Here is a 25,047-nt window from a genome sequence, read left to right on the forward strand (position 1 = left end):
TCCTTATGGAGATCTACTTAGACTAGTGGTAGGAGCTTCAAGGAAGCAAGTTCTAGGTTAACAAGAGGCAGCAAGAGATGGACAACACCCACAGAGAGCTGGGTTATATGAAACTGCTTGTTTCCTTAGGTCAAAAAGAAATTGCTAGAATAAGAATCAGATTTTCCTGACGTGTGTGAACACAAAGCTGCCCTATTCCATCTCTTAGCACATGTCAGACACTGTGTGATAGCTTTATAAATATTAGCCCACTTTATGGCATTACAGTATTGTGATAGATAATTGAGTATTCACGTTTTATACAGGCCCAGAGACGCTAACTAGCTCCCAGGAGGCACCGCCAGAATAAGAGGCATGGTCTGTTTTACAGCTATCCTGTCTGACTTCGAAGTGTCAATCATCCTCACTCTCGGCTCCAATGCTTCCATGCTGGATGGAGCCGAGGGAGGGTCAGTGAGGATATGCAGGCAACTGCAGCCATCGATAACCCCATCACAGGGAAAACAAAGGAAGGAGACACCTCCCATTCCTGCCACTGCCACCTGATATCTGCCATAGAGGAAATTGTCAAGACTTATCCTCCACGGGATCAGTGTTGTCCCCAAAGGAAGTAAAGCAGCTGAGACAGCCTAGACAATCCCACCTGGTGACACTACCTGGTATATGCATTGTCTTCTTCAGTCTGAGAAAATCTGGGAGGAGCTATATATATGGAGCTCAGAGCACAGGGAGCGGAGGAAGTCTACAAATGGAATTTCCACCCTGCGTGGCAACCTATACAATGTGTTCTCGATGACACCTGCCTCCCCATGATTCTCCCATTACGCAGCTGGTCACCTGATTTCCAGTTGACCCTCTTGTTTAAAGGGACATTTGCACCCTGCCTGAATAAAGTCTGTGTCTGGGATACTGAAGAGCTGGGCAGTTTCTTGGCAAGCAGGGGAAACACCTACACCTGCAGCGGAGCTGCCTCTTCTGTGAGACAAGTCTCTTGATAACAGTAGAGGTGAGCGACACAGCATGTTAACAACGGCCAGGCTCACAGGCAGGGACCCGCTGGGCATGGGGCGTGGGCACGAGGCATTTTCTTGGACTTACTTCTATTACCTCACTAACCTAATTATATGTGTAAATTCTATTGATACAAAAACATTAAACAGGACAGAAAAAGTAAGACCTAAGAATTTATCATTCAAGTGCTTGAAGGCCAAGCACTCTTATGCATTCCAAGGTATCTGCAGATTGGCTAACACCCCGGCGAATACATGTATGTGCAAGTGTGTGCATGTATGTGCATGTATGTGTGTGTGTATATATATGTATGTATGCATGTATGTGTGTATGTACGTGTGTGTATATATGTATGTGTGTGTGTTTCTACATCAGGGGAATGGGACTAAGACTAAATTCAGAGGAAGATGCTTTGGTGCTTACATTTAGGTATCAAACACATGTGCTACTCTAGTACCTCGTTACTCAAGTGGTGCACAGCATTCCACTGGATAGAGAATTCAGTTTTTATTCAACCAAGTCCGATGGATGTGGGCTTGGCCACAGAGAACTTCCTTTAGTGGGTATCTGTTGAGGCAATTGCTTAGGACTATAAAATACCTGTCAGATTCCATCCTACTGAAATACAACTCACAGTAAGTTTTACAAATACCAGTTTAAACAGCCTAGGAATTTTGAATAGTTTTATTAATTTTAAATCTTTGAATGCTTATTATTAAATGGGAAAGCTTTCATTATTGCCCTGCATACTTATCAGGGAAATGAAACCTTTCCTTTTGCGTGAAGTGTTTTGACAGAACTTCTGAAAACTAGAAAGGAAGAGCCCCCAGGGGAAAGCCAGCACACCAGGCAAATGCAGTACAGGCTCTCCTCCTAAGCCTTCAGAGTTTCCCCAGCACCCAGCAGACGCCATACAAAGCCGGACTACAGTGAAAACTCCATCTCTTCAAACTCCTTTCCACAGAAGTCCTTAGGATATTCAGTTACTTTGACTTTTAAAAGAAACTTCCGAACTGGAAAGATGGCTCAGGCATTGCCAGTAGGCACTGTTCTAGTAGAAGATCTAAGTTCAGTTCTCAGCACCCACATTGCATGGCTCACAACCACCTGCAACTGTAGCTCAGAAAGCTCTGACACTCTCCCGTGGCCTCCAAAAGGCCAAGCACTCTTATGCATTCCAAGGTATCTGCAGATTGGCTAACACCCCGGCGAATCATGTACACTCGCACGCACGCGCAGACACACACACACACACACACACAAACACAGGCATACATAATTAGAACGGAATCTTTAAAAATGGAATTTGGAAAAATAAGAAATTCTACCAGTCTTTAAAAGCATCTCAAAAATAAACCAAATAATAGTCACTCAATAATAGTAACTGGTAAATCACATAGGTCTTTGCCATTTCACCTTCATTTTAAAGCCAGCGCTTTCATCGTGAAGCTTATAGAATCCAGTGCTGTTCAAACTGTCGATTATTCAATCAACACCTCCTGAAAATGGTGGAAATATACATTGAATCTATGTGGGAGTTCAACATGCTGAGGTCAATGCAGAGGCTGAGACTCCTGTTGGTTCAAGTGGACTTCCCCCAACATGACCAAATCCTGGAGCTTTATAGATCTCTGGTGAATGCTCCACTAGGAAATGGTTTATACAGAGAGAGCTCAGTTAACTATACATGCACACACATGTGCACATGCATGTGCACACACACATGCGCAAACACATACACGTGTGTGCACACACATGTACACACCGACATGCACAAATACACAGACACACACACAGAGACACACATAGAGTCGGAGTTCACTAAGTGTACACACAGTGGGATTGATTAGATAGTTTCAAAGTCAACTTTCTGTGAAAGACGGTGACGGACCACATTCCTGGGCACAAGGTAAGATACAGTAATGGAGAAGTTGTAAAGATATCTATCTTCTCCGGTTCTGACTAAAATCATGAAGTGGTCAAAATAAATCCTCTATGACTCCCCAGTATTCCTTTCTGCATCATCTTGTTCCTCAACTCTTCAGACAAGTTGCTTTTCCCTTGACAGGTGAACAGCAAAATTCATAGCCTAGGCATGGAGTTTTCTTCCTTGTGAAGAACTTAGGTGCATAACCATCTTTATAAATAAGTCCACACTACAGTCTCAATGACTGACATTGTTGAACATGTGTTCTCTGTGAGGACCCTTTTAAAAATCCCTTTTTGTAAAATAAATTATTCTTACATATTGGTATCACATCATCTTTAAACAGAATTTCTTAGCAGCAGTCTGAGAAAAGAAGTCCAAGATTTGAACTCAATTCCAAGCTTTGGATCGGCCAAAGGGAAAAGCTATTCTATTTACTCTCCTAAAAAACAAGTCAGACCCAGAGGTCTTGACTATGCTTCAAAAAATATACTGCACATAAATATAGCCCACCATGACAGTTAAAAGATTAAGCCAAGGGTGAATTGAAAATCTAGACCTGGTTCTTCCTGGTATAATTTGTCCAATTTTAAAATTTAGATTGATTTATTTATGTGTATGGGTATTTTCTGTATGTTGTTTCTGTGCAGCATGTGTGTGCCAGGTGCCATTGGAGGCCAGAAGAGGACATTGAATCCCTTGAAATTGCAGTTAAAGATGGTCGAGTTCTACCACGTGGGTTCTGCTATTTGAACCCTTGGGTCTTCCAAGAGAAACAAGTGCTCTTAACCTCCGAACCATCCCCCTAGCTCCCTCCTGGTATATTTTGAAGTGGTTCAAATTATCAATGGCACAGATGTAAACTAGTTAACACGTGTTAAATACGACCACAGTTTGAAGAGTTGCTTACAGCCAATTAAAATATGCATATCGTGTCTGGGATATATATTTTGTAGTGCATCCTCACGCGGATTTGCAAATGGAATTATTCAAATGTGCTGATCATTAGCAGTTTAAATAAATGACATTTATTTTGGCAGGGGATTAATTTTTTAATGAGGCAGCTGCTCTCAGACAGATTGCTGTCAGGTCATTAGAGGGACTAACTTTGAGGGAAGACGGGGATTATTATGTTTTCAAGACCATCAATGTTGCATTTCTCTAAAGAGGTGAATGATTTCATCAATGCCCCGAGATGCTGGGTCTCAAAGCCTGCAGGATTTGCATGGCTCTCACTGGATTTCAACAGTAACCAAATGGAGAGAAGTAAGTGAACTTTAAAAGAGAAATTCCTCAAATGTACTATTAGCATGAGAATATGAGATTTATATAGAAGCCAAACAAATACCACACAAGGCCAAGCTGTGATAAAGAAGAACCCAATAGATTCTTTTCAGAGAGAGGCCCTCATGATGCTGACTTACCTTAATTTCTTTTGAACATAGTCATTTTAAAAGGCAACTCAGACAAATAAAATAATAACCCGTCTGTATAATACAGGACACACAGATCCACACTAGACCCTCCTTTGTAGGGTGGGACACATGACTACAGAGATCTGAGCAGAGTTGGGAGACACATGTTTAAGTTGAAGTTCAGAGAGTGTCATCAGCTGGGTATGCACCTGTGAAGACCTGGCCTCAGTTTCCCCCTTTGCAGGATTGGAAGGGAAAGTCCTTGAACTAACAAAGCAAATCCAGGTAGTGTTGCATTTTGCCCTCAGGGTGTCTCTCTGCCTAGTGCCTAGCCTGAGAACTCTGCAGTTGCTCTAGCGCTCACTGTCCACAGTTTTACTTTCTGCTAACAGGGATTTATGCTGAAGCAATGTCACCAGGCGCTGCAGCTCTTGAGGGGTGTCGGAACTGTGACTGGTGTTACATCGTTGGGATGAATGCAAGCAGGCTTCTGGGAGAAGCTTGCTGAATTTGACAAGGGATCCATCAAAGTTCTGTGAGATGCCAAGTCACACCAGAGGAAAGCCAAGCCACAGACCTACATTCCACCTCATCCCTCCGACAGAGAAGAAACTTCAAAGTATCAACAGTGAGCCCGTAGAAATGAGGGGCCTGCCTCCGTTTAACTGCAAAGACTCCCCCAATATTCATATTTTGGTTTAATAGAAGAAGCCTTGAGAATCCTAGCTTGGGAGTGGAATCTATAGGGTGACCCAGCACGTGCCGTGTTCTTGTTTGATAGAAGCAAGGAGTTCCTCGGCGCTCTTGTGCAGTAGCCAAGGACAATTACAATAGCGTGCAGCCCATTTGACAAAGCTAGACGACCTGATTCCCAAACTTTTGTGACTGAGCATGGGTGTGTAGGTGTATGTCTGTCTGCACCTGCGTGGGGAGGACAGACGTCAATCTTGGACAGATGTCAAGCCTTGAATTTTGAGACAAGCTCAGTCAGTCACTGGGTGGAACTTGCTAGGCTGACTGGCTAGAAAGGCCCCAGACCCTCCTCAGAGCTGGGACTACAAGCCTGCATCACCATAGCTGCCTTTTGTGTGTCTTCTGGGGGCATTCTGTTTCAGAAGCAGGCATTTGACCAACTGAGCTATCTCTCCGGGCCCTCTGAAACTTTTTACTTTAGAAGATGATGTTTAAAGAGATGGATATATTTATCCTGATTTAAATATTGTGCATGTATAAAAGTGCTACTTGAAATTCCTTTAATATGTACAGTTGGAATATTGTTTCTTTCCATAACTTTTTTATTCATTTTACATCCCAACCACAGCTCCCTACTCTTTCCTCTCCTCCTGGTCCTGCTCTTAAAATCCCTCCTCCTATTACCCCTCCCCCTCTGTGAGGAGAAGGGGAAGCTCCTCCCCTTTGGGAACCTCCTCTCCCTGGTACATTCGGTCCCAGCAAGTCTAAGCACATCTTCTCCCACTGAAGCCCAACCAAGTAGTTCAGTTGGGGAAGGGGATCCAATGGCAGGAAATAGAGACAGTGTCCACGCCAATTGTTAGGGGACCCACATGAGGACCAAGCTGCACACCGGCTACAAATGTGTGTCTGTGGGGGGCTAGGTCCAGTCCTTGCTACAAATGTGTGTATGTGAGTGTGCACGTGTGTGTGTGTGTGGGTGTGTGTTTATGTGTGTCTGTGTAGTTGGAATCTTTTTATGCATCATTAAAAAAATGAGTCAAAAGACTTATTAGATGAAAAAGGATAAAAAATAAGAATATAGATGTTGCCAAAACTAAACTGTAACCAACAACACAAACCTGCTCTATTTCTCAAGAGTAAGAATACATTCAAAAGCATAGAAAATAATTTCAATATCATTTTGTAAATAGACCAAATATGATAAAATTCATTAAATTCATTAAAGCAGTTATTGCTTGATATCTTATAATCTTAGATCCAGATACTATTTTTCAGGTCTCCTTTTGTGTCATGTAAGTGACATCACAAATGCTTGTGAGGACAAGGGGCCAGACATGGCTTCACAGCACAACTAACTCATACCTTGAAATCATAGGTGGCATCCGGGTTCTCATCACAGGCAATGACTTCTGGTGCCATCCAGTAGGGAGTCCCAATAAACGTGTTCCTCCTGCCCACTGTTCTGTCAAGCTGGGCACTCACTCCAAAATCCACTGATGAAAAGATAGTTGAATAAATTAGAACCTCAGGGTGGATGTGAGGGTAAAACGAATGTGTGCCCCTCATGTGGTAAAGTGTATATATAATATAAATGTTACAATTTCATCTGGTTTATTCTGTATAGAGAATATCACTAGGTCTATCAACATGTTTATCATTCTATAGAGAAGAAACTCAATTGATAAACATCTCTATCATGTTGCCTGTAGGCAAGTTTGTAGGGGTTTTCTTGATAGATGGTTGTGGAGGGACCTAGCCCTTTGTGGATGGAACCATCCCTGGATAGGCAATCCTGAGGAGGATAAAATAGCAAACTAGGCAAGTAGCATGGAGACAGCCAGTAAGCAGTACTTCCCTGTGGCCTCTGCTTCAGATCCTGCCTCTAGGTTCCTGCCTTGAGTTCCTGCGCTGACTTTAATCAGAACTGGAATGTGACCTGAGAGTTGTGAGCTCTAATAAACCCTTTCCTTAACCCATTTCTTTTGGTTATGGTGTTTTATTATAGTAAGAGAAACTTCATTAGGATAGATTTTAACCACATTTTATGCACATTGTCTGGGCCAAGTGAAGCCCTTACGATGGCATCATCCTAACCTCCATCCATCCCCAGAACATTTTCATCTTCTGCCAGTGAGATTCTATACCTCTGAACATTAACACAGTCATCCTCCTGCCCTGTCCCTAGGACACTCCCCTCTCTGTAAAAGCAGAATTACACAGAACACATCTTATTTCATGTAACATAAGGGCCTCAAAGTTCATCCAGGCTGTAATGTATGTTATAGTTTTCTTCCTTTTTAATGCTGGATAATTTTCCACTAAATTTCCACTCCTATACTTTATCTTTTTCTCTGGTGATGGGCATTTGGGTCCCTCCTACCATTTCTATACAAACACATACTTTTAAACCACTTGATTAAGTAGATACATACACCAGTGTGGAAATCACAAATTGTGGTGTTTGATTATATTAAGGCTCCACTGAAAACAAAAGAAGTAGGTGTTCTATAAAAGATAGCCTTCATGGCCACAAAAGTTACACACACAAAATGGCAATTGAGACCTAAGCATTTATGTCAGACTGCCAACATTTCCACTCACAATGGGCTAGGTCTTCCCACTTGGAAAAACACTTTTCAAATGGATTTAAAAAAAAAAAAGAACTATTTTTCTTTCACCTTTGGGGAAATGCCCCACCCCCAAGTCCGAAGTGACAGGTTTATGAAAAGGACTGTTGACACCTATTGACTCCAGCTGTGTTGTGGCTCTTGATGCTGTCCTTACCTAGCTTAACTTCTGCATTTTCAGTCAGCAAGACATTCTGCCCTTTAATATCTCGATGAATCACTTTGTGCTGGTGCAGGTGACTCAGGCCCTAGTGGAATGAAGAGGTGAGAGAGAGTTAATAGGATATAAACGAAGATGCAAACACAATTTCTAATGCAAACAATCATCCTCAAACTCAATGCACCCAGAGATACTTTCATTTCCATATAGCCATGTTGCTGAGCTGAACTGAGCTACAGGACACTATCAGCACCAAGTGGCATACACACATGACGGTATACTGACCAAACACATTCGATCTGACATTGGTAGAGATGTCAGATATGATGGGGTACTGATGGCCCTATGTGATTAGAAGCCTGCACTTGACCACTGTATAGAGCAAACTGCATGCACGATGGTACGTCTGGGTTCCTACCAGCTTGAATTTGCTCCTGGAGTGAGGTCTGTCAATATGGGCTAATTTGTGAGGGACACATTAACAGTTTGCTTAGAAAACTAACCTAGTTTCACCAAATGTAACTTTTGGACAGACGTTTGAATGTAAAAGTTATTTTCAATTATACAATTTTAATTAAGCACAATGAAATACCTTTCAGGCCGGTCAAGGGCTTTCCTTTTTGGTCTTACTCAGTGTGGTCTATACTACAGAAAAAAATGGTCTGGGAAGACAGTGTAGACAGTCAAGTGCTTTACTTTTAGCATGGGGACGTGAGTTATCATAATAAGGGAGGTCAAGCATGATGGCGGTGCCTGCAATCAGTGCTGGGGAGGCCACTAACTTAACATTGATTTAATGACTCAGCAAACTTGTTGGTTTCTAGGCCAGTGAGAGACCCTGACTGTAAAAGGCATTGAAGGGCAGCAGCTAAGGGATGATAGCTGCAGGTGTCTTACAGTGTACACACAGCACAGACATCTGTACACAGGCACATGTGCACACAGACACAAGTACACATGGACACATGCACACACAGACACAAATGTGGGCACACAGATACAAACATGTGTACACAGACACAAATGTGTGCACTCAAACACATGTGCATTCAGACACATTCACACATAGACACATGCAAACACAAACAGAAATGTATGCACTCAAACATATATGCATACAGACACATGCACACACAAACAGAAATGTATGCATTCAAACGCATGTGCATACAGACACATGTACACACAGACACATGCACACACAGACACAAATGTATACACTCAAACACATGTGCATACAGACACATTCACACATAGACACATGCACACACAGACACAAATGTATGCACTCAAACACATAAGCATACAAACACGTATACACACAGACATAAATGTGTGCACATAGACACAAACATGTATACACAAATACATGCACACACAGGCATATATACACAGTGACACAAATGTGTGCACACAGAGACATGTGCACACAGACATGTGCACATAGACACATGTACACAAAGACACAGATGTGTGCACTCAGACACGTGAGTACACAAACACACAAAACTGAACAACCACTGCTTTCTTAGTTGACTCTTATCACTTTAGGAGTTGATAATTTTGAAACTTTGTGCAGAGTTTGTGATATTAAACACTCAGTGACATCCACACCTGACTATCTGTCTCTCCAGGAATTACTCCAATTCAGACTTTGGTGGTGGTGGTGTGAGTTCTATGAAGGACAGATTTATTTTTCAGATAAATTATGACAAAATAATCTAAAAATTAGTTTTGAAACAAAATACAGTTATACTATCAGGCACCCAAGTGTTGTGATTTTATTATTTATGATTTTCTGTTCTTTTAATTGTTCTCTACAAATAACACAACCATTATATAAAAGATAAGGCATAAAGACATACATACATATGTATGAACACACATACATGCACACATGCAGGTACGCACAAGCACACACAATGTAATTTTTCTTGTTAAAGAAACAGCTTGAGAGTTAGTGAGGGGATGGTGTGAAGCACTACTTTGGTAACAACACCTCTTCTTCTTCTTCTTCTTCTTCTTCTTCTTCTTCTTCTTCTTCTTCTTCTTCTTCTTCTTCTTCTTCTTCTTCTTCTTCTCCTTCTTCTTCTTCTCCTTCTACTCCTCCTCCTCCTCCTCCTTCTCCTCCTCTTCCTCCTCCTCCTTCTTCTTCTTCCTGTTCTTCCTTCTCCTCCTCCTCCTTTTCATTTTCCTCCTTCTCCTCCTTTTTCTGTCCTCTTCTTCCTCCTCTTTCTCTCTCTTTCTTTCTCTCCCTCTTCCTTCCTTCCTTCCTTCCTTTCTCCTCCTCTCCCTCCTCCTCTTTCTCATCCTCCTCTTCTTTTCTTCTTCTTTCTTTTTAAAAAAAATCTGTTCAGTTTGGCTCTAGGTAGGCCATGATCACATTTAAATGCCTTCATTCATATCACATAAATGTAAGTGCTTAGGGGACTAAAGACCCCTTTTATCTTGACCAAAGTGGTTGCAATGGAACAGCAGAGCATACGCGCATCTGTGCAGCACACAGTGGGCCATCTCATAAAATTTTTGTGTCGAGGGATCAAATAGTCTCTCTTGTGAGTATATATGCTGGCAACATATGGGAGAAAGTGTTGAAAGAAGGAAGAAACACACCATTTTCATAAAATTCAAAAGTCTACAGTGAATATCTGTGCTGCCTGTAGAGCCTTGAGAGCAAATACCTGCTCCAGTGATGGACCTTCAAAAAGGGCCAAAAAAAGAGCCCATGGGAGCAGGCGTGGGAGGACGGAGCTGCTCCCAGAGGCCTCATAGCTCCCTGGTGCTCCCCAGGTGGCCTCCTGGACGATGGATAGAAATGCACATTGTGTTAATGACAGAGCAACCTTTGGAGATAACTGCCCACTAAGATGGAACTCAGAAGCCTTAGTTTGCTTCTTCTCAAGTTTTGTTCTCACGTTTATTTCTTAAACCATTTCTGTCTTCCGAAAGCCACACCACCTTTGTGTATTACTCCACCTTGTTGGTAACAGCTTAGGTAGGAAGCTCCGCACAGCATATATACAAACACGAGGTAGACTCTGATTGAGAGACACGCTGGAAAGAACTGACCTCTAGTTTCTATGTGCATGTGTACTCCCACACAGACAGACACAGAGAAAAAAACAAAATGAGGCAGCACCTAAAATAGGTGTAGTGGTACGCGCCACTCAGCAAGCACTCAAGAGTTGGAGGCAGAAAAGTCAGAACTTCTTGGTCATCCTCAAAATGTAGTAAATTAAAAGCCAGACCTTATCTTAAATACATATACACACATACATACATACATACATACATACATACATACATACATACATATATACATACATTTAGTGGCTTTTATATTTGCCATTTGTATTTAGTGGTATAAATTTACTGTATAAAGTAGGTGCTAATTTCACACTATCACATTGATAGTGTCATAGTGTGATAAAGAGCATGTCCACTACAGCCCTTCTTTGTCATGTACCAGTGATTGTATGACATGGAACTATTCAGGGACACCTAATTCTATGTCCTTGACAATTGTCTAGTCTTGTTACTTAGCAACCTTGAATAACTTCTGACAGTTGAGAACATAAACCCTATGCTTTTATTCTTCTTTAAAATGGGCTTTGGTTATTTGGGGCCATTTCCATGTCCATAACATTTTAAAAATCTAGCTTGTCCATGGTATGCTTAGAGAAGTTTTGATTAGACGTTTCAAGAAACCATGGATCAAGCCATTGAGAAGTGACATATTTGTCATAGTGGGAATCCTGACTACAGATCTGTATGTGCCATCATTTATTAGGGGCTCCTACCATGTCTCTCAGTATTTTCACCTCTGTCTTCAGGTCTGCTTCTAAATATCTGGCTTGTTTCATGCTATGACAAGTGTTATGTTTAAGTTTCATTTCCCCTTTGTTTCCTTCATAATCTGGTTTTCATTTAATAACCACACATCATCACTATATATCTTCCATCTTTCTCAAAGTCCATCCATCCAGAGCACAGACAGGACACCACAGGACACACAGTGAAATGCATTTTTAATTTCTAATCCCTTAAACTTAGAAGGCAGAACTTATAAATCAATAATGACTGTTGGAAAGATGTAGTATAATTACCCAGTAGACACATAATAGCCTCCCTATTAGTAGCAAGAGAAAATTAAACTAACTTTGAGAGAACTGAATGTGCCAAGTGCCTTCTTCCTGAACTGTTTTATTGCCTCACTGTGAGATTTGTGTGGTGAAGTAAGCAAGCAGGCATATCTGATATTCATCCTTTATCTAAGTGGCTAAGCCTCAAAGAGTTTTTAAAGGTGCAAACACTTAAACTAGCCTGTGCACACAGACACAAATAGTGACTTAGTGGCGAGGAGGTCCTACAACATTAGTTATGAAAATAGACACTTTGAATGGCTAACCAGTGTAGCTCTTAATCCATTCCCCTCAGGGACATTGTGATCTAAAGTCTGATTTGTAATAAAGGAATCATTATCAAAAACAAGTGTTGTGTTGTGGAAATCATGAAATGTCAACTTTCCAAATGAAAGTACACATGACCTTGACCATCTAGAATGGTCCTTGGTTCATTAATGCTGCCTTAGCACCAAAGCACAGTTACCACCATCATTGTTAGAATAAGACATTCATCAATCATCTATCTATATCCACATATACATATACAATCTACATATATATCTATTTTCTACCTATGATCTATATGATCTATATATACTCTATCCATCCTATATAATCTGTCTGCCTATCTATCTATCTTTCTATCTATCTATCTATCTATCTATCTATCTATCTATCTATCTATCTACCTATCTATCTATAATCTGCCTTTCTAACATCTGTCTGTCATGTGTCTATCCTCTATCTATCTACCTATAATCTACCTATCTAACATAGCTTTGAATTCATAATCTTCTTGCCTCGGTCTTCCAAATGCTGGGATTATAAACATTCATCCCATGGTGAGATTGTTAGAGTAAGCCATGAAATACATTTCTGTTGCACTTAAAAACTTCACTAGAAGGACTGAAGAGAACAGAATCTCTATCAAGACATGGTGCATTACCTGAAGGAACTAGGAGTCCCGCAACGGCCACCCGACACCTACCCGTAAGATCTCCCTGCAGATATAGGCAATCCACTCCTCTTTCAATGTGTTGCCTTTCGTGTTCTTGATCAGGTCAGTGACAGAGCCAGCACCACAGAACTCCATAACCAACTGGCAAAGGAAGGGAACAGAATTTGTTATAATCACACTTGGCTGCAATTCCGTACTAAGTCAGGTTTAGAAAGCAGACTGCTCTCTAGTCTGTGAATGCCATTCCTGCAATGAACACGCAGTCAGAAAACAATATTTAAACCATCATCTTTTCTAGTAAGTCCTTGTGAAATTATAGAGGAGAAAGATTATTTTTAAAAATGCTTATTATATTTTAGGTGTGTGTGTGTGTGTGTGTGTGTGTAAGGCACACAGAACAAATTGCTGGAGTCAGTTCTCTCTTTGTACCATGTGGATCCTAGATATCAAACTTAGGTCATCAGACATGATGGCCAGTGCACCAAGCCATCTCCTTGCTCCAAGATTATTATTATTTTTTAAAAGTGTTTCAAATAACATTTCACAGTCAGAAATCAAGAACATTCTCATATTCGAAGGCTTGGCTTTTGTTTTGTTTAATAGGAGCAGGTTAGCAACTCGGACAAACTTGAAAGGATGGCTGTGAATTGAATCTGCAGCTGTGCTTGTGTCTACTGCAAAGCATAACCTTTCCCTATCCAAAGAAGGTGGCTCTCTAGACAGTCCCACGCTAGGACAGTACTAGTGCAGGCTGTTTACATTATGGGTTTGGATGCGACACTGTAAGCTGTCAGGGTGCGGACGATCTGGTTTTAATTAACTTCAGTAAGTGTTCCCAAGAGGTTGGACACATCAAATAAATTCAATAAACAATAAACTCTAATTTAGCACCTTTCATCCAAAAAGCTCCAAGCAGTCTATAAATATAAACTCATTACTGTACTCAGCAACTTTATAAATCGGGCCGAGGGTAAGCATTGAGGCAGAGCGGAGGCTGGAACTGGGACTTTCCCGTCCCTTCCCAGGCTCATAGAAAGCAATTCTGTTCCAGTCTTTCTCTTTCACATAGTCTTCAACGGAAAGCCCCCTTAGTTAGATAAGACATTGATTTTTGTAATTAATTAAAATAATTTAGAATAATTAGTAATCAGTCCTCAACTTGATAGGAGAGAAGGAAACAGAACAGAGGCACAATGGAGTCCACATGTGTCTATCAGGTCTCTGTCACCAGGTCCTTAAAAGGCACCTGGCGGGGGGAGGGTGTCACCAGGGAGGTGGCTCAGGGGATAAAACGCTGGCTGTGCAGATGTGAGGACTCAAGAGTTCAGGACCCAGGTAAGTTCCGATGTGTTTGGCTCCCTGTCTGTAAAGCCAGCCTTGGGAGATATAGAGGAGATTCTCCAGAGTGAGCTGCCTAGTGAGACCAGGAATATCAGTGAGCTCTGCATTCGACTGATAGATCCTGCCTCAATGAGTAATGTGCAAGAGCGACCCAGATGATTCCTGACATCAGCTGCAGAGCTGCAGTCTTCTACATGCACATGGGCACCCACTCGCACACATGCAGAACAGACACTACACACACACACAGACACACACACACACACACACACACTGTAAAAGAAGGAAAATATACAACTGGGTATAAAATCTTTAGGTAGAGATTAAGCCCCTGAGAGGGGCTCAGATCTCACAAAATGGGGCTGAGGGGACAGCAGAGTTGATGGTGTGATTGCCTAGCATGCGAAAGCTCTGGCTTTGGGCCTCCGCACCACTTGTAATGCCCACATTTGGGAGGTAGAGGCAGGAAGATCAGATGTTCAAGGAGAGCCTTTATTACAATGTGTGTTTGAGGTCAGCTTGGGCTACACGAGACCTTCACCCAAAAGCAAATAACAAACAAAACATGAAATGAACTTCCTGTGTGAGTTTTCCAGTGCCATCTCTGGCTTACAGTTGGATCAAAGCTGCCTTCCACAGGAAACTCTTGTTCTCTTTTCCAGAGAGCACATGGGTATGTCAAGGCTTTCTTGTAGGAACATTTTGGAAGTGTAAAATAAACTTCATTCCAACCAGGGAGGCCTAAAATTCTTTTAGATGTAATAGTCAGGCAGCTCACAATGAAAGACCAGGGGAGCCACATCAAGGATTCAGGGGGCAACTTGAAATATTTGTAGTGGTCAGAGATAGGATGACTAGTCTAATGCGCAACACCAAAGCATTGGCGTTGCCTAGAGACACCAAATGCAATAATGATGTCACTCAGGAAGAGCACAACTGCCACAATTAGAAGAAAAGAAGCAAGTAAATGATATTATGAAGTCAAGTGAAAAGAAAAGCAATGAGTAGTCCTATCATTGTCCAGCATATGTGTGTGTGTGTGTGTGTGTGTGTGTGTGTGCACTGAGCACACACTGGAGCACATGATGGCGGATGGAGGAGGACACAAGTACTTTCCTCTACAGATCGTGCCTTATTCCCTTGAGACAGGGCCTCTCAGTGAATCCGGAGCTCCCTGGTTTCTGCTAGGCTGGTGGACATCAAGCCTCAAGGATCCCTCTGTCTCCCTTCCCAGCACTTGGGTTATAGGTGTGCCTGACTATTTTCCTTTATTATTTATTTTCTTTTATTAATTGGGTCCTCGCAGAGCTGCCCAAACTTTTTACAAAGTAATTTAAACATTGGTATACACTGTACTATGATGATACTTATGCCAGAGTGCTCTCTCTCTCTCTCTCTCTGTCTCTTTCTCTCTCCCCCTAGTGTTCCCCCTCTTACCCCCACATTCCTACCTATCTCCCTTTCCCCTTTTCCTTCCAGACTCCCCGTGGGTATTCATGACTGCTGTGTGTTTATGACTGCAAGAGCAATCTCATGTCCAGAAGACAGCACCCAACTGTACCCCTACCCTTCTGCTCTCAAAGTCTCCATTTCTCAAGGAGGGCTGGAGATCTGAACTCTGGTCCTTGTGCTTGCCCAGCAAGTCCTCTTACCCATGGAGCTACCTTCAGCCCTCTCGTAGCTTTTTGATATAATTTTTTAACACTGGATGCTTAAATAATAGAATGTGTAAAATGTCTATTCAATAAAGTCTTCTGTGTGATAAACAGAGATGTAATAGGATGAGAACGAAATGTCACCATTCTGTGCTTTTAACAAACTAACAGACCTGGGTGTCACTCATCCATGACTGTTAACACGGAATCGTAAGAAATAAAACCCATTTGTCTCATGAGAGGAGAATGCAGCACTATGAGGCAGCAGTGTTGAAACAACAAACACCAAACCCCACAAATGTGACTGTGCTTCGACCTCCAGTGCCAAGTGCCCCCCTTCTTGCAGGAAACTGGAGAGTGGAGGGAGCGACGTGTAGTAAGGATGCTACCAACAGATCTAGGAAAATAGTTTCTTCAGAACTAAACTACATAGGAGGAAGAAAAAGATGACGGAGGAGAAGCCTTTAGACTTAAACGCATTTCAATATGCATCAACAGATTGCAATGGACAGGCTTTATGTGAATACTGATTTTAAAAAGTAGCTGTTATTTAAAGTTTTTTTTCTTTGTTTCGTAAGGCATGTTGGTCCTCACCTTTGACCCCAGCACCTTGGAAGGCAGAAGCTGGTAAATCTCTGTGAATTCAAAGCCAACCTGGTCTATATACTGAGTTTCAGGGTTTCACAGAGAGACCTTGTCAAAAAACCAACAACTACAAACCAAAGAAACAGAAGGGACCTAAAGCAGAAAAAGCAATGGTCAACTTTTTAAACAATTGTAACTTTTTATGTAAATATAAATGTAAGTATTTAGAGAGAGTAAGGAAATACAATTTGGTTTTTATAAATGTGATGATTTTGTGGTTATTAAAAATCCTCATATTAAAGACCTATATGCTGAAATACTTCTGTACAGTAAAGTGCATTCTTAAGATAGCTAAATGGATTTATAAAGTATGTTAAGATATATTAAATTTTATTTTATTATTCTGTTTTTACAGCAAATATATCTGTGTTCCACATGTGTGCAGTGCCCAGGGAGGCCAGATGAAGCCAGCTCATCTGAAGTTACAGATGGTAGTGAGCAACCACGTACGGTGCTGGGAATTGAACCTGGGTCCTCTGGAAGAGCAGCTGGTGCTCCTAACTTCTGAGCCATCTCTTCAGCTCCATACTGAAAATATTTATATCTGACATATGTGTGGTATCCAGAATTTATGAGGCAACAACAAAATGTTCCATTGTAAGCATGAGCTTAGGAGTTGGGTGTGGTGGTACACGTGGAAAAGAGGCAAGAAGACTGGGGTGAGCTCCTGGCCAGTCTGAGAAAACATCTCAAAAAGATAAATAAAAACAATTCCAAAACAAGTAAATAGGGGCTGAGTGGTTAAGAGCACTGATTGCTCTTCTAGAGGTCCTGAGTCCAATTCCTGGCAACCACATGGTGGCTCACAACCATCTGATGCCCTCTTCTGGTGTGTGTCTTAAGACAGTGACAGTGTACTCATATGCATAAAATAAATAAATCTTTAAAAAAAACCAAGTAAATAAATAAATCAATGAAATGGAGTGAGAACAAGCAAAGAACTTGAACAGACATTTCTCTAAACTTCAGAGTCTGAAGATATACAAAGAGGCCAGTAATGGCACTAAACGATTCTGATGATGTCCTTAGTCATGAGGAAAATACGAATCAAAGCCACAATGAGGTTTCAGAGCATCCGAAAAAGATGAGTACAATTTAAAAAAAAATGTAGATCAACTGGAGCCCTCATACATGGCCAGTGGCTACACAACACAATGCAGAAACTGTAGAACTGTGAATTCTTCAGCCAATTAAAAATGAAATCAACATAAAACTCAGTTGTTTTCCTTGGAGACTTTAACAAAAAGTATTGAAAATTGATGTTTCCCAAAAGCCATAATAGGAGTGTTCTGTTCTTACAGAAGACAAATTGGGAACCACAATTTTATCTGCAGGTAAACAAGCAGATTAAACAAACTGTGGTATGACCACACAATGGAATATTACTCAGCAGTGGGGATAGATGACTGACAGCACACGGACGGACGGACTGTGAGGATATGATGCTAAAAGAAAGGAGAAGAGAAAAGGAACCATGGAGGTAATCCATTCCCAGGAAACAGAGAAACTAGATGATGTTCTAGCAACGGAAAGAAGACTTGGAGGCTTCTGGGCCAGGGGGCGTGTAGAGCAGGAGTGAGTGATGGATACACAGTTCTCAGGGGATGAGGGTTGAGTCATTTTGGAGGTAGGGGGTGAGGGTGCTTTGAACAGTGCAATGAATTTGCTGTTGCCTCTCGATTACTATTTTAGAAGTAGCTAAGACTGAAGCCATCTAATACGACATGTAATTTAGCAGCATTTTAAAAAAGCTGTATTTGATTTGTCTTAATGCCTGAGTCGGGAAGCAGAGGACGGTGTGGGAGGCAAGGATTAGACGCTGGTGGGAGGCTGCCCGGACTAGACTGGGTATGTGAGCGCTTCCCACATGACTGTCCACTCTTGTCTACCCAGAAACAACATTGTATAAAGAATCATGCTCTGGCCCGTGCCAGAGGATGGACCCAAACCATCCTGGGACACACGATAAAAGCATCTTCCCACCAGAGCCAAACATATCTACGTCCTTTCTCCCAATCACATTTTGGAAAAGACATAATGTCAAGACCTCCCAGGGATGCATCAACAGTTCTCGTGTCATTTGGAGAAAATGTCCTACTATTCAGTCCTATTAGGCCCCATAATTGCCGTCCCCAAAGAGAGCAGTGGAAGCCAGCAACTCCAGCCTTTCAAAATTAGATTGGACAAAATACTTTCAAATATGCAGTAGGAAACACTCCAGCTCCAGGCAGGCGCTAATGTCAGTGATTTCTATAATCTGTTTCTCTGTTCAGCTGCAGCTGAGGGCCGCTCAATTCTTTTCATCTCGCTCAGGAACAAAATGATTGTTAAATTATGTAATGGGGCCCCAAAGAAGGGGAGAAAGAAACCGAAAGAAACCAGAACTTGCCAGCAATGGGTTCCTGCAGCCACAAGGCAACACTGATAATTACTGCCACCACCCAGCAGGGACCTTCCCTCCCCACAAGTAGCACCGTCTCATTAATAAACAGACACAGGGCTCAACATGCCAAACCTGGCTGAGTGAGGCAGATCAAGAACTTCACATCTCCCAAGGAGGATGCAATGGATCATTAATATCTCCCAGGAAAGACAGACTCCTAGAAGTTTGTACTAGGGCAACAAGTACAACACACCAACACTTATATAGAACTTACTGTGCTGGGTACTTAACAGCCTGCTGGTTTACAAACAAAGCAAAAGGTAAACAAAAACCTTTTGAGTGACTCTTATCTCAGTTCAGCTATGAGAACTGAGGTTTTTTTTTTTTTTTTTTTTTTTTATGGTTTTGGCCTTACTCAAAGTGAATAGTCATTAAGGCTTAAAAAGTGTCATCTTAGTATCTTGGTGACCATAGACACTGCATTAGTTACATGAGCTGTTATGAAAGCCATAGCCTCTCACAGTGAGTAAGGGGAAGTGTGGGAAGATGGAAACCACTGATTACACTGAATCCAGAGTCAGCAAGCAGAGGAAGATGAAGGCCTTGTGTTCAGCTAGATGCCTCCCTTTTGTTCATTCTGTGACCCCAGCTCATGGAATGGTATTACCATAATGGACAAGTCTTTTATATCAATGGATGTAATCAAGATAATCCTTCACATACATAGCCAGAGGCTAGCGTAGTCTAGATAATACATCACAGGCTTGGCCAGAGGATTTCCTCTTGGGTCATTCTAGATCCTATAAATATTTGGTCTGGTTTTTGTTTCCTCCTAGTCCCATGCTCCCAGAAATAAGAGTCTCAAGATGTCTATTGGCCAGACAGCTAGACTTTTCGCTGACTAGATCATAACTTAAAATAACCCATTTATTCTAGTCTCCATTTGCCATGTGGCTGGTTACATGAGCTCAGGTACTACGCGCATCTGTCCTGTCCTCACATCTTCTAGGGCAAATCTCCCACTTGGCGGTATCCCAGAATCCTTTCTACCTCCTGATGTCCCGCCTCCTATTTCTTGCCTAAGCTATAGGCCATCATATTTTATGGCAGGGGCCATATCCACACAGACATAAGATATTCTCTCTACAAGATCCCGTCAAGTTGACAATAAATGATACCCACCACAGACACATTCCCTCACCAGGACCATCCCATCTCCACTCTGACAAAATGTTATGCCTCGGGGACCAGGAAGATGGCTTGGGGTTTGAAGTGTTTGTCATGCAAATATGAGGACCTGAGTTCCACACACAACACCCAGATAAACCTGAGTGTGCTACCTGCACTTGTCAGAGCAGTGCAGAGCAGGCAGAGACAGGAAGATCTCCAGAGCTTGCCAGGCCAGTATTCTAACATAACTGGCATCCTAATTGGTTAGAATAAGAGATGCCCCAACTTTTATACTTTTACACACACACACACACACACACACACACACACACACGGATAGATCCTGAGGAAACTTCCAGCCTTCATGTGCTAACACATACATATGCAGGTACACTGAAAAAAATAACATGCATATACATAAAACATAGACATATAGATCTGATGTGAGCATTCTTTTCACTAATAAATGGAGAGCTGTCAGTAACCAAAACCCCTCAGATGCATATTGCTTACTGCCTCTCAGCATGCTCAGTCTGTCCTAGAGGTCTATTTCACTTGCATGGTAATGACACAGGGCAGAAGAAGCTTGAAAGGCAATGGCCATAGATGATTCTAGAGCCTCTGACGAAACAGTGACAAGTCATTTTGCTCGTTTGTACCATAAAACAACGAGACAGTCTACCCTCCAGACAGAGTGATGGTCTATAGATGGAGGGAGGAATGGAAGTGTTGGGCAGGATACCGAAAGAAATCTGAGATTTAAACCTCATCAGTATCATCTGAGCAACTGGGTTAGAAACTATTCATACCACTTGGGAAGAACGAAAGGAGGCCAAATTGAATGTGGTGAGAAGTGTGCTTCGGCAGACTGGGACTGGCTGGCAGCCTGAAGGATGGATTCTAAAAGGAGCATGGTATAATGTGAATAGATTATAGAAAAAAATGCTTGGACTACTTGGATAACTATGTCTGTCTAAGTAAAAATGGTTGTTTCCTAAGAACTGAGTCCTGACATATTTCACTATTCGCATGATCAATTGCTATAGATTTCTGCCAGTTATCTTATATTACTAAAAAACATAATTTTATCTATTCGCAGTGTTGAGATAGAGATATTACTCAGTGGTAGAGTTTATGGGAAGCTCTAGTGTCCTAGTTCCAGTCTCTCTCTCTCCTCTCTCTTCTCTGTCATGCACACATACACAGGCATATATCCAAATGCATATGTTCATGCATATATACACATGCATACATATGTACACATGTGCACACAGGCATGCACATATGTAAACACACACACACACACACACACACACACACACACATGAATGAATTTCCCCAGTACTGTGCTTTATTCTCCACCTATCCTAAACATGACAGAGGCATAGAATCAGTGCTGACTTCAGTCTTCACAAGGCACAGAGCACAAGTCTTGGTAGAGAATCATCAAGTACAGTCACCCCACTTTACAACTCAGTGACTTCTGAGTGGATTCTGAAGGACAATTCTGAGATGATTTCCCAGATCCCTAAATGATTCAGACTCTTGCTAGTTAATCAGCTTTTTAAGTTCCTATAACAAGAAACAAGGTCTCAAGATGGCATTTTAATGTTGTAGGCCCTAAGGCAGAATGCCTGGACATGAACCCTTCCCTCTCAGATGACACCAGTCACCTACCCATAAGAATAAGTGACAATGAATGGATCCTTTCTCTTTAATGAGCAAGAGAGGGTCAAGGTAGAAGGGAACATGGTCAAGGGGTAGAGTTCTCCCTAAGGTAGACCAAGCCTCTGAAGAGAATAAGAAAAAGGTTAGAAGTAACTTCCAAGAACTCCCAGCCCTGTAATGAATCAGCCTAGTGACCTTGGAGGCTTAGAAACCTCAGGGAGGAACTTGGTATTTTTATCCTATGTGGTTGGGAATAGCCACAGATCCCATCTGCATGATTTATGAAGGTGTGAACCAAACTCAAAATTCAGCAGCTTTGTAAGAAAAACCTGCTTCATCTGCCAGGGGTCCTTTAAATCTCACAATAGGAAATGCCTTCATACAGAAACACAAGACCAACCTCAACAGCCTTGCATATTCAACTCTAAATGAGCTTGTATTGAGGTTTAAAAAGGAAAAAAATTATTTTTAGACTTGAGAATTCTCAAACAAAGTATAAGTTATGCAAAGATCAAAGCGCTGCCAAGTGCCCCAAACGCTGCCGATAAGGCTTGCGGGCAGGCTTTTGCTCTGCTAAGAACAAAGGCATTTTGAATAATCTGAGCCAACCGGTATTTTTAGCAAGCAAAGCCTGCCTACAGGCCGAGACCAGGGGCTATCAGTCATCCCGTCCAAGCAGAGCCAGTGTGACAGCACACATTTCACAAGCAGCCATGTGAGAACTCCCGGGTAATTCCCTTCGTCAGAGTGACTCATCACCTACATATGAGCTCCAAACATCCCAGCAAAGGAATTAACCTAAAAGATAGAAGAAATGTAGGCTGGGCAACAGGAGGGCCAGCGGAGAGCTTGTCCCACAAGCATGGGAACCAGATCCCAGGACCCACACAATGCACAGGCAAGGGATGCTGGGAAAATGAAGACAGGCAGATCCCTGGGACTTGCTGGCCAGCCAGCCTAGATTAATGAGCAAACTTTAGGTCAATAGGAGGACTTGTCTCAAAAATGAAGTTGGATGGGTCTTGTGGAGTAATACTTGTAGTTATCCTCTGGCCTTCTCTTATACCCCACTACAAATATATAGACTTTTATACACACACAATCATATATCTGCACACAAATGTACACACACATACACACACACACACACACACAAATAATGATGATGATGATGATATGTAATTCTGCATCTCAAAAATGTTAAACTCAGAAAAATTAGGAATTGTGAGTAAGGTTTTGGATAGGTTAAAAGTAGGCAAAGTTAGGTTTGGAAAATGTCTCACTAGGTAACAACAAGACTTGCCAAACAAGCAAGAGGATATAACTTCAAATACCTAACACCCATGTGAACTCTAGGCTGCATGTGACTACATATATCCGAAACACTGGGTCACAGTTATAGGTGGATCATGGGTGACCACAAGTCAGGCAGCCCAGGCAAAAGGAGCACTGAGTTTGGAGAAGAGACTTTGTCTTTAAAATAATAATGTGAAAACTGACGGAGGAAGATAGCTAAGGTCGTCCTCTGGTTTCTGCACCAATTGTTAGGTGTAGATGGAAACAAACTCATTCAAACTCAGTGCCCTCACCCCAAATAGAAAAACACAAAACAAAACAAAACAAAACAAAACAAAACAAAAAATCAAAGACTTCACGTATTCACAGTGGAATACCTTGAAGGCTGCAGGTCCTGAGAAGCAGGGTGTGGACAGGTGCATTAGGTCAACGTTAATCTAAAATGGCAGCCAGAAGCTGCACAGTCAGCTTTGAATATAGACAAAGCCTTTCTTTTGTTAAGGTGAAAAGCAGTTTAAACAATTTAAATGAAATTTCTTGGGATTACAAAAAGAAATTGGGTTTCCATCTTGTCATCGGCCCCACCCCCCAACTCCAGTTCATAAACACTGCACTCAGGGCAAGGCAGCAGCCTCTCCTCAGAGACAGTATTCTTATCATTTTAGACTCCCATATTTACAAAGTCCCATCTTTTGAGAGTTTTCCTCTCAAGTAATGAGATTCATTTTTTTCCCTAGAGCAGTAACTTAGTGTATGTCTATAAAAGAAGTTCTCTGCTCATAAAAGCGACCACCAGTGGTTGCAATGAGTTTCCTTTTAAAGAGGGAAGGCTCATTTTTGATACCCAGAACTCAGGAATTTTAATGCCTGATTGCAAAGACTCAGTTCCTGGTGGCTGACCATTTGTGAACAAGTTCCTCAGCATCTCACACTGAAAGCTGCTATTTTAGTTCATTGTTTAAGAATTCCATACATGCCTAAAATATATTGTGACCATATCCACCCCAACCTCTCTCCCCTTCCATGTCCCCTCCTTGCCGTTCCCTTCCTAATCGCATGCCCAGTTTTCATAGCTTGAGATCCATCAGAGATATCTATAGACACATGAACACGGGCATCCTACCTGGGGCCATTTGCCTTAAGCAAACTGACTCTACCTACCCAAGAGACCCTCAACCACAAAGGTGCTGAGCTAGGGCTGGGGTTTGTGAGCCTGTGTGTCCTCCACACTGGAGTTGTGATTCGATTTGTCTTGTGTGAGTAATCTCAGTTGGTATGAGTTCTTGAGTATGACAGCTGTGCAGCATCTAGAACCCCAATTCCCACCCCCTCTTCTGTAGTGTCCCCGAGTCCTGTGGGGGTAAGGATATGATGCTGATATACTATATTAGGACCTATACTGAAATATTGAAACAATTCACATTGAATTTGGGCATGGATTCTGCTATCATGTTGGAGCAATAGAAATGGAAACCGATGACCCATTTAGGCTGAGGTGTTGTGACCAACCTGAGTAAAGGCAGTTCAATGACATCCTGCATTCAATCATCTCAGCATCTTATTCTATAGTGATCTCGCACAGGAGCTGGATAAGTAATTCAAGGCATGGAGTTAACTGCATGTAAAGAGCATAAGAACCAGGAGCTGTGGTGCCGGCTGAACCGACACCATTGACTTCTTGGGCAGATGGAACATCTGGGCATCTGGCACATTTAGACAGCTAGCACACTGGTTCCACATGTTGCTGCTATGCGGGATTTCAAGGCCAGTATTTCTAGATCATTTGATATATTTTCAAAACTTTTGAAGGACTCTAGACTTCTATAAGAACCTATCCAATTTTTCTAATATTGACTTAATTAAAACATCACTACCTTATGGAGACCAAGCTAAGTATATTGATTCTCCAGGTTGTCAGCTGGCAAACATGGAGCCCTGGTCCAATTAACAGTTTATAAAATAGAAACTCAG

At 41.9% G+C, this 25,047-nt stretch overlaps 1 protein-coding gene across 3 annotated transcripts in view; it reads right to left on the bottom strand.

Annotated features, from left to right (window-relative positions):
• The window catches only part of Tnik (TRAF2 and NCK interacting kinase), a 412,408-nt gene that overhangs the window by 119,692 nt on the left and 267,669 nt on the right, over positions 1-25,047 (bottom strand). For all 3 annotated transcript variants that reach the window (XM_052180712.1, XM_052180713.1, XM_052180711.1), the window contains exons 5-7: positions 12,949-13,059; positions 7,834-7,924; positions 6,412-6,542 (exon numbers count right to left, since the gene is read on the bottom strand). In XM_052180712.1, coding sequence (XP_052036672.1) covers positions 6,412-6,542; positions 7,834-7,924; positions 12,949-13,059 — 333 coding nt within the window. The remainder of the gene's footprint in view (positions 1-6,411; positions 6,543-7,833; positions 7,925-12,948; positions 13,060-25,047) is intronic.

The sequence above is a fragment of the Apodemus sylvaticus genome, chromosome 4 (assembly GCF_947179515.1).
Source record: "Apodemus sylvaticus chromosome 4, mApoSyl1.1, whole genome shotgun sequence".
In the NCBI taxonomy this organism is placed as follows: Eukaryota; Metazoa; Chordata; class Mammalia; order Rodentia; family Muridae; genus Apodemus; species Apodemus sylvaticus.